At 35.1% G+C, this 17,192-nt stretch overlaps 1 protein-coding gene across 1 annotated transcript in view; it reads right to left on the bottom strand.

Moving 5' to 3' along the window:
• Positions 1–325: 325 nt before the first annotated feature.
• Positions 326–17,192, bottom strand: part of SIAE (sialic acid acetylesterase) — a 42,506-nt gene continuing 25,639 nt past the window's right edge. Inside the window, exons 8-10 of the mRNA XM_031960955.1 lie at positions 2,597–2,751; positions 1,836–2,028; positions 326–593 (exon numbers count right to left, since the gene is read on the bottom strand). Coding sequence (XP_031816815.1) covers positions 375–593; positions 1,836–2,028; positions 2,597–2,751 — 567 coding nt within the window. The 3' untranslated portion in view covers positions 326–374. The remainder of the gene's footprint in view (positions 594–1,835; positions 2,029–2,596; positions 2,752–17,192) is intronic.

The following is a 17,192-nucleotide window of genomic DNA, read 5'->3' as shown; positions in this document are numbered from 1 at the left end:
CATCAATGCTAGTGATATTTTTCTATCTAAAATATTAAATCTGCTCAGTTCTGGCTGGCTTTTTTTTTTTTTTTTTTTTTTTTAGGCAGTCAGGATTAAGTCATTTGCCTAAGTTTACACAGCTAGTAAGTGTCTGAGGCTGCATTTGAACTTGTATCCAAGGCCAGTGCTCAATCCACCATGTCACTAGCTGCCCCGTTAGCTAACTTCTTAAAGCTTCCACCCATGACTAGTTATAGAAAACCAGCCAGGAATTTAAGACGAGCATTTCATCCAGGATCTAATCAGAGTTAAACTGAAATGAAATCTCAGCCTAATTTAGTTGTTTTTTTTTTTTTTCTCATTCCTTCTCAAAATTTTCATAACCAGGAATCTTAACTTGGAATGACTGTGATGAATGGTGGGGCTGGTAAGGCACTGCTAGGATTATAAATGGGGCACTGTTTGTATTCACATGGCCATGTACTCCAGGCATAGCGGAGAGCAGTCACAGTGCCATGACAGGAATCAACTTTAAGGGATAGAGTTTGGGAAGAGGAGTTGCCCATTGGGGCTGGAATCCACTTACACTGATGGTCATTGCAGCATGAGATCTGAAATAAAAAGAGAACCAACCAGCTTGTCAGATTTGGTAAGATTACAGATTTCAAAAAATTCCCCAAAGACTAGAGCTAATTGTCCATCCAGTAATAGCAGAGGAAAGAAAACTAACTAGGCATTGTGCTAGGTACTTGAGATACAAGGACAAAAATTATGATAGTGTTGGTCCTCAAAAAGGGATTTCTTGAAGTGTGGGCTGGCACAGAGAGCACAACCTAAATACAAGTGAAGCACTCTAGATAGATGAAAATTAAATATGAGTGAATGGTCAAAAAGCAACAGTGATTATGGATCCAAAGATGGGCAAAGAAATTTTTTTGACAACAGAGATTGCATTTTTCACCCTCCATCTTTTCTCTTCATCCATTTCTCTGGTAGTCTGGTGGTACTCTATTTAGGCTCATAGAGAAGAAAGAGGTCATATAATCCAAACCCCTTGTTTTTTAGATGCAGAAATTGAGGCCCAGAGATATTAATTTATTTGCCCATGATCAAACAGTAAATTATAGAGTTGGAATTTGAACTCAGGGCCTTTGAACTCCAAATCTAACATGTTCATCTTCACTACTACCTCCTCCAAGAGTTCTCCTATATGCCAAAATTAACACTTTCTTCATCAAACCTCCCCTCCCCCATATTATATAGGCTAGCTAAGGAAAAAAAAAAAATGACCAAAAAAAAAATTGTAGTTCAGAGAACAATAGATTTAGAATCTGGAGACCTAGGTTCACATCCCAGTTGCTATTTTTATTTACTATCTGGTCTTAGACAAATCACTTCATCTCTGGCATCTTATTTTTCTCCAACTGTAAATGCTGTGATTAATTTTGCATTAAGATACAGCTAACTAATTATCAAAGCTTAACCTACACAACGATACCCTGTGTTATTAGAAAGGACCTCATTAACACCAAGTAAACACTATTGCAGTCAGTCAAAGCACAAGATTAATATTCCAAAGACTAGTGCATTTAGGTAACTTAGAAGGTAGCAAACGACTACAATATCCCAGAGAAAGTGTGAAATAGGGACCCATTTTCAATTGTTAACCTCCTATAAGATTTGCCTTCAATTTTCTTACATGTTCAACTTGCTAATATTTATTACATATGTTTCATATAAATCTTGGAAAAAGTGCTGATTCACAAATATGTTACAATAAATATATAAGGCTCTGAGCTTAGGGACCCGGGTGAGTTTGTCAGATTCCATTTGTTTTGCTGTGCCTCACTCACCTCATAAATCTTGTCATCCTCCTTCTGCACCTGGATTTTCTGGTGGTATTCAATTTTGAGAAGCTCTTTGTCAGCTAAGAGTTCTATCTTTTCAGGCAGTGGTCCCTGAAAAGGAAGCATCTCTCCATAAGCTATGGCACGGGCTCCCAAATGCAGTCTGTAGGCCACAGTCTGTTTATCTCTAGGATGAATGCTATAAGAACATGGAGAGGAATATGGATTTAAAAAGAATTCAATCAACTAAAAAAGAATAAAACATCTACAACATTTTCCAAACAGGACAAAGTTGGTTGGATCTGTTCGGTAGAATTCTGTAATTCAAAACTATTAAGCAGAATTATGGTGAGTAGTGGCAAAAGATATGGCTTTGGTGCCCTTTTCTTCAGTATCAGATGATAACTGAATTGAGGAGATGACAGATTTTATAATAAACTTAGGAGAGGCCTCAAGCTCCCTCTCACCAAGAATTATGACTGCTCATTGGAGAAGTGCATTTCAGGTCAGGTACCAATGTAGCTTAGAGGTCCCAGTTTCAACAAATTGATCTAGGTCGCCTACTCCCCTGGGTGTTCCCCACCCCTGACTTAAAACCATCTGGTTTCTGACTCACATTACATTTTTCCATTTCCCCCACAACTTCTTTCCCAAACCCTTTCCCAGAGCCCATTCATCATTCTTTTCCTGCTTCAAAATGAACACTAGAGGCCATTTCTCAGAACAAAATGCTAACACATTGTTCAAGCCAGATCTAAAACTTGTACCTTCCAAAAGGAGAATCTCTGTCACAGAGGTCCATTGCCACAGCCATGAAGGTATTGGGCATCTTCACATTGGGAACATAGCCAAGATCAGCTGTTTGGTGCCAACGAATTCTAGGGAATGCATAATCCTCATCTTTAGACATAGTTGTAGATAACTAAAGAAGAAAAACATTGTTCAGAATAACATCTTAGAATTCCCAAACTGATAATCCTTTTTCCAGTAAAAGAACTCTTTCTTATGTGACCTATCATTTAACAGTTATCACTGAGTTAGGTATTTGGGGGAATAGAAATATAAGATATGATTAAATATCCAGTGTTGCTAGGAATTTCAAAGAAAGTAGAGATCACTTGAGACAGAGTGGATAAAAAAAGACATCATAAAAGAATTTTAAGAGTTGGAAGATCTTGAGGGGCTATCTTAGTCCATTTTGCGCCCCTTCTCCACTCACTTCACATATACCCTCAACTCTCCCAAATACGTACAATACAAGATCTCTGATTACCTAGCCTTTCCTATGATAGGAAAACTATCCAGAAGCCCACTTTTTGAAAACCTATTATTTGTCAAATATTAAAGAAGACTTATTAAGAAGTCTGTCCTAATCTTAAGCCTTTGCCTTTTTATAGTTTTACTATATAGAGAGAGCTTTATTGTTCCTAGTTTTGTTCTTTCAAGCCAAACAGATCAAGTATAAAGTATAAATCTTTCTTTCATATGACAGCCCAAGTATTTTGAAATAAAATTTTTACTTTATCTTCCATATTAAACATTCCTAGTTCCTTCAACAGATCTTTATATGGATGGCATGGACTTAAAGCCTGTCTCCATCCTGGTTATCCTCTGAATGCTCTCAAACGTCAAACAATGGCATCCAAATCTAAATGTAAAATGTGGTCTAACCAAAGAAAATTATAAAGGAACCCTTGTCACCTCCTTATTCCTGAGATAGTTCAGTGTTCAGTGCCATTTTGGCTGCCATGTCACACTGCTGATACAGCTTCAGTTTACTGTATACTAAAGATAGATGTCTCATCTTAAGAATCAACTTCACAAAGCTTTCTATAATTCCTCTAGTTAATACTTTCCCCTCTCAAAAATTACTAGGTAGAATTTATCTAGGACCACCGAGCACCAGCTTTCTGCCTTTGGGGTAAAAGAAGAAAATGCCATTACTATCCTGGCTTCTCTTGACTCCCATGAGAAGAGAAAAAATACAAGCACCAAACTTCTTCCTTCTAAGGAAGATGAGAAAGGTTATTCTATCAAATCTTCAGCCTTGTCTCCTACCTTAGGAAAAGAGGACTAATGCTGTTCCTTCATCTTCCAGCACTATTCTGCTCACCTGAATTTCCTAAAGCGCTGAAAGGACTCCATCCTAAGGCCAAACCCCTAAGGACAATGAAAGCCTGATTAAAATTATTAACAACTCCACATAGTCATATGCTTGTGAACCCCCATAGCCATCATTCAAACCCTATTTTCTATTCCTCATTGCCCAACCCTTTACTCCTATCATCATACACAATCTCTCTCTCTCTCTCTCTCTCTCTCTCTCTCTCACACACACACACACACACACACACACTCCTTACTCTAAAGATACTCATCCATTCTAGTGTGTTTTTCTGGAATATATGTTCCACAATTTTAAATTTTGTTTCATCTTAAATCTTCCTTTCTCACTCCAACCTCTGGCTGTCACTAATGCCATTGTGCTCTATCCTGATTACGCAACCTCCTTGGCTTCCCGCTTTCCAGCACTGGCCATAATTTCAGATGGGGAAGTTGGAATACACTTCCTGCTCACTCCCCATTGCCACTTCCAGGTAATCTCTCATCACTATCACTCAGGAACCTCTCTTCTAATGTTCATTCAGTTCATATCTATTGTCCAATCAAAATGTTGGTAGCTATTGTACTGACCTTCAGCACACTGCTTTCCTTCTTAAGTTCAATAAAGACAATTTTTCTCACCTCAACTCTAGCCCTCCTACAAATATTCTTGTTGACACATCCTCATATTCTTCAGTTTAATCAGTCCATATGACCAATATATTCCTCCACCCCACATTATTTCCAATTCTCTAACTTTGCTCATACTACTCATACTAATCAACCCCTTGAAATGCTCTCCTTCCCTTCTTCAATTATCTCTATGTTAATGATTCTCATATCAACTTTTCCAGATGTAACTTGTATCCTGACCCCCAGCCTTACTTCCCTAGCTGCCTTTTAGATATTTCAAACTAGATGTCCCATAGACATCTTAAACTCAGCATGCCCAAAACATGGCATTATCTTCCCTCCTCCCACCTCTCCCCCAAATCCTCCTCTCTTATTATTGTAATGGGTATCACCATCTCCCAGTCACTTAGGCTTATAAGCTGGTTGTCTTCCCTCCTTACTCTCATCTCCTATCTATATCCAGGCTGTTAGAAAGTTCTGTTGATTTTATCTCTCATATACACCCCTTTCTCTCATCTGACACTCCCAATACCCTCATGTAAGCCCTCATCACCTCACACCTGAGTGACTGCGTTAGCCAGTTGATTGGCCCCCTTCTTTTCCCTTAAGTCTGCCCAGTAATCATCTGAAACCATCCCTGCAAATATGAGGTAATTAGTTATTTGCTACCTCAGTAAGAAAGAAAATTGCAAGCAACTAGAAAATCACTAAGGATCTCTTTATATTATATAGGAATAGAGTTACCACCAACTTTCTTATAGAAACGAATTAGGCTGGTCACAAGTTGGCAAGGGTAAGTCATGGTATACAAGTGTTGTTTTATTACTTTTTGTTTTTTCCCTTACTATTAAAGAGCTATAAAAGTAAACTGTAAAAACCACGAAATCCAAGTCTGAAAGTCCTTTGAGTGAAGATAGCACAGGACTATACCCACTGGATTGGAAATTCACAGCAAGGATTCAAGCTCTAAGTCCTTTAACTATTTTGTAAGCCACAGTAGAGAGAAAAACGGCACTCTCAGACTTTTTCATCCTGTAACCTAATTTGGACAACAATGTTATTAGTATCTCTGAGCTACTCCAAGCACATTTAACTGCTTCAGGTCAGGCCCAGAGTTATACTAAGGAAATGTTTCACTATTCCAAAAACATTCCACCTCTACTGTTACTCACACATACCTAGACACTAAACATTCCTGCTAGTCATTTGTCCCTAGCCATATGAGTTATGTCATACAATTTTACTTAAAGATGATGAGATGTTGCAATGAATTCCTACCCCTGATTCTCCATAGTAATATATCTTTACTACACTACTATAGTTTAGCCACAGGGAGGCACTAGTACCTCTGCTGCCACAAGAAAATTTTCTCATACCTAGACATTAAAGGTCTTGCCCATACTATAAGGATCATTTGGTATTGTTAACTGCCCACAATAGAGGTCCACCAAAGTGCACAAACAGCCACATTTGGGAGAACTTAGATAAATAATAACTATTTTATCAGTATAAAAGCCACCCCAATTCCCTAAGAAATAGGATTTCCTAAAGATTAAGCCCTTAAACTTCCCTAAATCTTAAGAATTATATAAGAAACAAGTTGGTTTCATGAGAGGATGAAAGCTGTAATGTAAATGTAATTGCAGGAAGTGAATTATTAAAGAGAAAGATGAGGATGGTACAAAATATTAGTTGTAAAAGATCAAAAATAAGCACAAGTTAGTCGTAAAGCAAAACCAGGAACTGATTTTGTTTCCAGTTTTTCCTGACCTGTCACAGATTTACTGCAGGAAAGAGGACTGATTTATGAAAAAGTTTTAGCACCTGCCATCAGGTAGGAATGAAGATACCTATGTAGAATCTGAAGGATCAATATTTGTGATATTCCAAATATAGAACCTAGAATAATGGCATTTTAATACCTAATCCAACTCACTTTATAGAGGAGGAACTGCACAGTCATTTTAGTGCTGCCCTAGATGGTTCTTGCTTTACTAAATTGGCATTGTGCAAATTCAGCTTTACAAAAAATGCTGAAAAAATGGACATTCCAAAAAACACATGTTAACTTTAGTGAGCAGTACTGTGCTCTCTCTCAATCTCTCTTCTCCTATCCCTCAGCTCACTACTATGAGTATTATCAGCCTCCCAACACCACCAAAATTTAAAAAAAAAAAAAAAGCACTCTCCAAGTAAATCAATAGAATACATGTGTGGAGAGACTACCTCCAAAAGCAGATCCTGATCTGCTTAGCTTGAGATCTCCAGGACTGAGAAAGGAGACCTTTGCTCCCCCATCCCTGTGTAAGGCCCCCAAGTGTCTTCTTTCCTGTCTCCCCATAAGTGGGCAAATTAGCATTACATAAAAATCTCTTTACATTGAGGTCTGCAGAATAGTCCACTTAAATGAAGTGAAAACTAATGGAAAGAATATTAAATGTGGAATCCAGGGTCTTGAAAGCAAATGCCAGCTCTGCCACTTATTACTTATGTACCATCTACCCTGCAAATCCCTTGGAAGTCACTGAGCATTATTCCATTGACCATAAGACAAAGTGAAAATTTTTTACAAAGCCATCAACAATTTGATCTCAATCTTTACACCTTTCTTTATATCCCCTTCATTATTTTAAGCAAAAAATAGTATGCTTCCATCTATATTCACAAACAATTCCTTCTCTGCAGATGGGTAGATTTTTCATAAGTCCTTCAGAGTTGTCTTGGATCATTGAATTGCTAATAGCCAGGTCATACACGGATAATTGTCTCACAATATTGCTGTTACTTTGTATTTAGTGCATTTCACTGTGCATGAGTTCATGAAAGTCTTTCCAGGTTTTTCTGAGGGCATCCTGCTCATCATTTCTTATAGCACAATAGCATTCCATCATAATCATATATGACATAATTTATATTTTAATGTATTTAACATCTACTGGTCATCCTGCCATCTAGGGGAGGGGGTGGGGGGTAAGAGGTGAAAAATTGGAACAAGAGGTTTGGCAATTGTTAATGTTGTAAAGGTACCCATGCATATAACCTGTAAATAAAAGGCTATTAAATAAATAAATAAAATAATCATATATGACAATTTATTCAACCATTCAACCACTGATGGGCATCCCTTCAATTTCCAATTCTTTGCCCTGAGAAAAAAGCTTCTATAAATATTTTTATACATGTAGGTTCTTTTTCTTTTGGGTTTTTGGGGTTTTTTTGTTTTTTCTATCTTGGGATATATATATATACACACACACACCTAGCAGTAGTACTGCTAGGTCAAAGAGTATGCATGGTTTTATAGCCCTTTGGGCACAGTTCCAAATTGCTCTACAAAATGGCTGGATCAGTTCACAATTCCACCAGCAGTGGAATTTTTCCCACATGCCCTCCAAAACTTGTCATTTTCCTTTTCTGGTCTACTAGCTAATCTAATAGGCATGAGATAGTACCCCAGAACTATTTTAATTAGCATTCCTCCAATCAATAGTGAGCTTTTCATATGGCTATAAATAGCATTGATTGCTTCATCCAAAAACTTCATATCTTTTGATCATTTATCAGAGAATGACTTTTATTTTTATAAATTTGGCTCAATTCCCAATATGTTTGAGAAATGAGGCATGTATCAAAGAAACTTGATTCAAAAATCTTTTCACAATTATTCTCCCCTCCATCTTACCCTGGTTTTTTCTCTTCTCTCTTTCACCGTGTTTCTCCTCAAAAGTGTTTTGCTTCTTTCTGACTACCTCTCCCTCAATCTGCCCTCAATTTTATCACCTTCCTCCCTCCTTTTATCCCCTCTTTCTCCTACTTTTCTGTAGAATAAAATAGGTTTTTTTCTTTATTAAAGCTTTTTATTTTTCAAAATATCTGCATAGATAATTCTTTGACATTAACCCTTGCAAAACCTTATATTCCAATTTCCCCCCTTTCCCTCACCCCCTCCCTAGATGGCAAGTAGTCCAATATATGTTAAACATGGTAGAAATATATATTAAATCCAATATATGCATACATATTTATACAATTATCTTGCTGCGCAAGAAAAATCAAATCAAACCAGAAATTTAAAAAAAAAGAAAATGTAAGCAAACAACAACAAAAAGAGTAAAAACGCTATGTTGTGAAGCACACTCAGTTCCCAGTCCTCTCTCTGGGTGTAGATGGCTCTCTTCATCACAAGACCATTAGAACTGGCCTGAATCATTTCATTGTTTTAAAGATCCTCGTCCTTCAGAATTGATCATTATATAGTCTTGTTGTTGCCATGTATAATGATCTCCTGGTTCTGCTCATTTCACTTAGCATCAGCTCATGTAAGTCTCTCCAGGCCTCTCTGATCATCCTGCTGATCATTTCTTACAGAACAATAATATTCCATAGCATTCATATACCATAATTTATTCAGCCATTCTCCTACAGATGGGCATCCACTCAGTTTCGTTTCTTGCCACTACAAAAAGGGATACCACAAACGTTTTTGCATGTGGGTCCTTTTCCCTCCTTTGGCATATAGGCCCAATAGAAACACTGCTTGGTCAAAGGGTATGACAAAGTTTGATAACTCTTTGGGCATAGTTTCGAATTGCTCTCTGGAATGGTTGGATCCATTCACAATACCACCAACAATGTATTACTATCCCAGTTTTCCCACATCTCCTCCAACATTCTGCCTTATCTTTTCCTGTCATCTTAGCCAATCTGAGAGGTATGTAGTAGTATCTCAGAGTTGTCTTAATTTGCATTTCTTTGATCAATAATGATTTAGAGCACCTTTTAACATGACTAGAAATGGTTTCAATTTCTTCATCTGAAAAATTTTCAAATCCTTTAACCATTTATCAAGTGGAGAATGTCTTGAATTCTTATAAATTTGAGTCAATTCTCTATATATTTTAGAAATGAGCCCTTTATCAGAACCCTTGAATATAAAAATGTTTTCCCAGTTCATTGCTTCCCTTCTAATCTTGTCTGCATTAGTTTTGTTTGTACAAAAACTTTTTAACTTAATATAATCAAAATTATCTATTTTGTAATCAATAATGATCTCCAGTTCTTTAGTCATAAATTCCTTTCTCTTCCACAGATCTCAGAGGTAAACTATCCTACATTCTTCTAATTTGTTTAGAATATCATTCTTTATGTGTCTAGATCATAGACCCATTTCAACCTTTTCCTGGTATACGATGGTAGGTGTGGATCAGTGCCTAGTTTCTGCCATACTAGTTTCAATTTTCCTAATTTCCAGTTTTCCCAGCAGTTTTTGTCAAATAGTGAATTCTTTCCCCAAAAGCTGGAATCCTTGGGTTTATAAACACCAGATTGCGATGGTCACTGACTATTTTGTCCTGTGAACCTAACCTATTCCACTGATCAACTACTCTATTTCTTAGTCACTACACCAAATGGTTTTGATGACTGCTACTTTATATTATAGTTTTAGATCTGGCACAGCTGAGCCACCTTCATTGGCAATTTTTTTCATTAATTTCCTTGAAATTCTTGACCTTTTGTTCTTCCAGATAAATTTTATTTTTTCTAGATCTGTAAAATAATTTCTTAGGAGTGTGATTGGCATAGCACTAAATAAATTGACTAATTTGGGTAGTAGTGTCATTTTTATTATATTTGCTCAACCTATCCAAGAGCACTTGATATTTTTCTGATTGTTTAGATTTGACTTTATTTGTGTGGCAAGTTCCTGACTTTCCCTTGGCAGATAGATTCCCAAATAGTAAAATAGATTTCTTTACCAATTAAATGTATATTGTTATTCCCTCTTTGAAGAAATAAAGTTCTAAAGAAAGGAAGGTTAATTGACTCCTTCTTACCTCCCCTCCCACTTCATCCTAAAAACTTTTTCTGGCCTCTTTTATGGCAGAAAATATGCCATTCTACCTCTTCCTTTCTTTTTTCCCAGTATATTCCTCTCTCACTCCTTAAATTTTTTTAAATATTATCCCTTCATATTCAACTCACACCTGTGCTCTTTTCTATATATACTTCTAACTGCCCTAATAATGATAAAATTCTTATAATTTACAAGTGACATCTTCCCATGTAGGAATGTAAACAGATTTAACTTTCTCAAGTCCTTTATGATTTTCGCTTTCATGTTTTTGAGTCTTGTATTTGAAAGTCAGATTTTCTATTCAGCTCTGCTCTTTTTATCAAGAATGCTTGAAAGTTCTCTATTTCACTGAATATATATCTTCTTCCCTAAGGATTATCCTCAGTTTTAACAAGTAGGTGATTCTTGGCTATAGTCCTAGCTCCATTGCTCTTTGGAATATCATATTCCAAGCCCTCCAGTTCTTTATTTTTTTTCCTCCAGTTTTTTAATGTAAAAGTTGCTAAATCTTGTGTTATTCTGTCTATGGTTCCACTGTACTTGAATTGTTTTTTCTGGATGCTTGGAATATTTTCTCCTTGACCTGGAAAGTTCTAGAATTTGGCTGTAATATTCCTGGGAGTTTTCATTTTGGGGTCTCTTTCAGGAGATGATCGGTTGATTCTTTCAATTTCTATTTTACACTCTGGCTCTAGAATCAAGCAGTTTTTTCTGATAATTTCTTGAAAGATGATATCCAGCCTTTTTTCATCATGACTTTCAGGCAGAAGAAATTATTAAATTATCTTTCCTAGATCTATTTTCCAGGTTATTTTTTTTCCAATGAGATATTTTACATTGTTTTCTATTTTTTCATTCTTTTGATTTTGCTTTATTGTTTCTTGATTTCTCATAAGTCATTAGCTTCCATTTGCTCAATTCTAATTTTTAAGGAATTATTTTCTTCAGTGAGATTTTTTTTACTTTTTTTTTTCCCATTTGGCTAGTTTTGCTTTTTAAGGTATTCTTTTCCTCACTGGCTTTTTGTTATTTCTCTTTAATCACTCTCATTTCTCTTCCCAATTTTTCTTCTCCCTTTCTTATTTAATTTTCAAAATCTCTTTTGAGCCTTTCCATGGTCTGAGACCAATTCTTTTTTCTTTTCTTTTTTTTGGAGGCTTTAGATGTAGATTTGTTCTGTTTCTTGATTCTGTTATCTTATTGTGAGTGTATGTTTTGGTGTTCCTTGTTACCATAGTAACTTTATAGTATCTTTTCAGTGTCTTTTTTGTTGTTGTTTGTGCATTTTCCCACCTTAACTCTCTTTTAAAGTAACATTCTACTGGGTGGGAAGATATATTGTCCTAATTCTGTGAATTTGTTTTCAGAGATAAGTCTAGGGACCTGTAAGTTTTCAGTTCATCCAAGGTGGTATGATCTAAGAAGAGGTGTGTTTACTACTCTCCTATCCTGTGCTCTGATCTATGAGCAACTACAAGCACTCTTTTTTATCCTGGAACTGTGATAAGTATCCCTGATTCATTGTGGCTGCAAGATCCAATGTTTTAGCATTCCTCCTGAGACTACAACCCAGGAATTGTGACTCAGATTTTAATATGGACAAAGCAACAGAGTCCTGTCTCAGTTGGTTGAGAGGTCTAAGAAGAGTTGAGCCAAGAGTGAGAGGTCTAGACGGAAACTGCCATTGCTGCCACTGATCCAGAGGTCCCATGGCCTTCTCTTCATTTGCTTAGACCTAATTTGCTGGGACATGGTCTACAATGATAGCCTGTGCTCGATTATGTGCTCCACTTTCACCATGGTAAAACAAACCTTTCCTGCTGACTTTCTAAGTTATCTGGAACTGGAAAATTGTTTTACACAATCTTTTGTGGCTTCTGATGCTTTATAGAGTCATTATTTAAAGGTAGTTGGAGGGATATGGGGAGAGAGCTCAGGGGAATCTTTGCCTTTTACTTTGCCATCTTGGCTCTCTCTCCAATACACTCCCTTCATTTTCAAGCCAAGCTTGTTTATTCCCTTGAATTCAAAATATGCCTTATTCATTTCTACTTCCACACTTTTGTTCATTTTGTTTTCCCATTTTGTTTCTGGTATAAAAAGCCTATTTTACTTTTTCTCCATTTATCTGTCTTACATATACTCTAAAGTACAATTCAAATCCAGTCTTCTACAAAACATTCTTTAGTCATTCTTTACTCTAAAAAGCCCTCCTCTTTTCTGAACTTCAACATCAATTATTATCTATAATATTCATTTGTACTTATATGCCTCAATTGTACGATTACTTAACTTTTAAGATCATTTCGTATATCCCTGAATAAAATATAAGCTCCCTAACATGTTAATTTTCTGTATCTCCTATTCACTGCACAGTAATGTTACAATAATATTCAAATTCAAATTGTTAAATAATGAAACTGAAGTATAAAAAGGTTAAGTGACTTATCTACAGACCCGTATTATCATGACAGAGCCCAGGATTAGCAACCAAGTCTCCTAAACTCCCAGGCCAGTGCTCTTTCCAAAAGACTATGACAATAATTACTTGCTATTACCCTGATTTAAATCCCAGGGGATACATATACATATGTCAGGAAAATTCATCTTTGAGAGTTCAAATCTGTGTAACCCTAGACAAGTAATTTAACCCTGTTTGCCTCAGTTTCTTCATCTGTAAAATGAGCTGCAAAAGAAAATGGTAAATCACTTCAGGATCTTTGCCAAGAAATCCTCAAAAAGGGTCACAAAGAATCAGACACAACAACAACGAAATAGTCTAAACTACACCATGTAGAATTGATGACAAGAGTTAGACTAGTACTTTCAAAACTGTGAACAGAACAACTGGGGTCCAAGTCAAATGAATGTAAGGAAGGAATGGAAAAAGAACATACAGGAATTTAAGTAGAAGGAGGATCTAAAATAAAATCATTCTCCTAAAAAAGGATGCTGTGAAATAGAATAAAAAGAGATTGGAAGATGGTGAGAAAAAAAATAACACTGTGGGATCCATTGGAATAGTCTAATTCAGACATTAATTCCAGTCTTTTTATACATGTTATGTCTGGTTACTACCAATTAGATGTTTGGTTTCTTTGTTGTTTTTTTTCAGTATTTTTACAGAATAATAAGATTAATAAGGTTGTAAGACAGTTGGCAGGCATATTTCCCAAGACTAGGAAAGATGAACATCAAACTTCTTGACTGATGTTTCTGTTTTAACTTTCATAAAGGCTGAGAAGAAAGTGAAGGAAAGTGTTCAGGTTCCATCTGGCCCGTTCGAAACTGAGGTGGGAGGTTTCAGATTCCTTGGAAATAAAAAGGATCTGAACTTGGAAAAGGGCTATAAAAAGGAGGTGATGAAAAAAGCTTGTATAACAATCAGATGTCCTCAATAAGCTCAAGAACATTCCAGCATACAGAAAATGGACACTACAGGGTATTAAGTATATTCAGGATAGATGCTAAAATTATTGGACAATTAAGACCCAAAATGAGGTAAAACTGACCTTGGAAAACAACTAGAAAATTTCAGTTATGGTCCTACTGCTCCTGTAATTCTTTCAGAGGGGCAATATGTTCAACAAAATTGAGTCTGCCTCTAAAACAATCACCTCAACAAATCTAATCTTTTTTAGGATTAGAAATCAAACCAAATAGGAGAGTCCCCTGGGCAGGAAGATGATTCAAGCCCAAAACAGACTTCCCAAGCATCTACAAGCTCCTAATCTATTCTTGAACACTATAATCAAAGGAGTTCCACTTTGTCAAATGTTATTCACACTGCAGAAAAAAAGGAAATGTAAGGGTCCTACATGTTTTATCCTAAGTAGATAGTCAACAACCCTCAGGTGTATAACCTTATATATTACTGAGTAAGATGTTTAAGTTACACACACACACACACACACACACACACACACACACACAAAAATGCTGAAAACAGTAGGGAAAAAACATAAAGAAACACTGCACATATAAAGTAAAGCTGAGATATATGTAGAAAACAGATTCTGACAAAATATAACACTTATTCCTGTTTTTTTAATGCTAGAAAAAAGAGGAATAAATGGAGTTTTCCTAAAATGATTAGTATCTATCTAAAATAAAACACAAATAACACCTATAATGAAGATAAGATAGAAGTCTTTCCAATATGATTAGGGGTGAGAGCAAGGATGTCTTATTACAATCATTACAATTCAATACAGTTTGTACTAGGAATGGTAGCTATATGAATAAAACAAGAAAAAGAAAAGAAATTGAACAGGCATAAGCAAAAGTATCACTTTTAGCAGATGATATGTTTTTACTTAGAGAACCTTAGTCAACTAAAAAACTAATCAAAACAATTAACAATTTCAGTAAAACTGCAGAATATAAAATAAACCTACACAAATCATCTGTATTTCTTTATATCACCAATAAAACTCAGCAAAAAGAGATGGAAAAAGAAATTTTAAATAACTATGAATAATATAAAATACTTGGGAATCTACCTCTCAATATATATACAGAAACTATATGAACCACAGTTACAGAACTTTCTTCTTACAAATAAAGACATCTCTAAACAATTGGAGAAATACTAATTGCTCATATAAGCTGAGTCAATAATAATAAAAATAGCAATACTATTTAATTTACTTACTCAGTGCAATACTAAACAAACTACCAAAGAATTACATTCTAGGCTAGAAAAAATAATAATGTTCATCTGAAGGAACAAAAGGTCAAGAATATCAATGAGAGGGCATCAATAGAGGAAAAAAAAATAGAATCTGAGATCTAATCCTAGAAGCAACAGACCTCAAACTATGGTACAAAGTTGTAACAATCAAAACAATTTGGAAAGGTAGAAAAATGGAACAGATTAAGTGTATAACACACAGAAGTAATAATGTAGTTTTAGAAAAACCTGAAGATGCCAGACATTTTAGTAAGAACTTAACTATTCAACAAAGACTGGGAAATCTAGACCAAAAGACAAATATCTAGACCAAAATAAACCAACATTTCATACCATCTACCAACATAAGTTCAAAATGGGTACATGATTTATATATAAAAGGTGATATAAGCAAATTAATGAAACATTGAAGAAATTATCTACCAGATCCATGGATAGGAAAAGAGTCCATGAGCAAGCAAAAGTAAGAAAGGTTCAATAGCAATAAAATGAGTTATTTTGATTATATAACATTGTTTTTACACAAAGACCATGCAACTAAAATTAGAATAAGGAAAAAAAATCTTTGTAGCAAGTTTTTCTGATAAAACTTTCTCTAAGATACATAAGGTACTGAGTCAAGTTTATAAGAAAAGGAACCATTCCCTAAACAAAGGTCAAGTATACAAATGAGCAGCTTTCAGAGAAAATTAACCTTTTAATAACCAGGTGAAAAAATGTTCTAAATCACTAATAAATTAAATAAATGCAAATTAAAACAAATCTTAGGTACTACTCTGTATCCATCAATTGGCAAAGATGACAAAAGAGAAAAACTACAAATTCTGGAAAGGCTGTGGAAAAACAGATACACTAAATGTACTATTAGTGGAGCTGCGAATTAGTCTAACCATGCTAGAAAACAATTTGGAACTATGCCTAAAAAGCTATTAAACAATACATACCTTTTGTCCCAACATATAGCTACTAAGTCCATAACCCTAAAGAGGAAAAGGACTTATATGTACAAAAATATTTATAGCAGCTCTTTTTATAGTGGCAAAAAATTGTAAACTTAGAAAATACCAGTCAACTGGGGAGTTTCTGACTGAGCATGTTATGGTATATAAATGTGACAGAATATCATTGTTCTATTAGAAATGATAAAGGAGATAGTTTCAAAAAATTGTCAGAAGACCAATGTGAGCCTATGCAAAATGAACAGAACCAGCCTAATAGTTTATACAATAAATTATAAAAATAATCAATTTTAAGGAACTCAGATCAATACATGACTATCCACAATTTCAAATGGCTCAAGATGAACATGCATTTTACCTCCAGATTGAGCTCATATTACAAACTGAAGTATATGTTTTTCTCTTTTTTTTTCTTCATTTTTATTGGATATGGCTAATATAGGGATTAATTTTGCATGACTACACAAATTTGTAATGATAAAAATTTTTTAAATAAAATAAAAATGTAAAAACCATGAGGAAAAAAGAAGTAATCTAGTTATTTTTCCTGTTTTAGAAGGGAAAAGAACATCTTAATTAAATGAAAGGGAACAAAGTGAAAATGTAAATATCAAGGTATGTAATAATCAAAAGCAAGAATTTTCTTGGGAAAAATTAAAACTATTTACCAATCAAGGTTTTTCCTGTTTAAGATGTGTGTGTGTGTGTGTGTGTGTGTGTATGTGTGTGTATGGAGGATGCTTAAAAAGACAAGGATTTGAATGAAATATGTGCAGGTGATCAATGGAACTGAAGTAGTAAGGAAAAAGAAAACTTTATGAGAAAGAGGAAGATAGCTAATGTAGGTATACAAGACATAGAGTCATTTTGGTTTATTGTTACCATTTTCAATAAAAGTTACTGGAAAATGATTACAAAAATTAGCCTGTAAAGGAAAAAAAAAGTCCTATCAGTATTGAATCTCCTTCTCTACTAACAAAGCCATAACCATAAAAATAATTTGGTACCAGGTAGGAAGTAAAGAGGTTGATCAGTTGAAACAGATTAAGTACACAATATCTAGAATCAAATGAGCTCAGTAATCCAATGTTTGATAAATCCAGAGATTCAAGCTGCTCAGA

This window comes from Sarcophilus harrisii, chromosome 3, assembly GCF_902635505.1.
Source record: "Sarcophilus harrisii chromosome 3, mSarHar1.11, whole genome shotgun sequence".
Taxonomy (NCBI): domain Eukaryota; kingdom Metazoa; phylum Chordata; class Mammalia; order Dasyuromorphia; family Dasyuridae; genus Sarcophilus; species Sarcophilus harrisii.
Note: the sequence above shows the minus strand (reverse complement) of the source record. Positions and strands in the feature narration are given on the sequence as shown.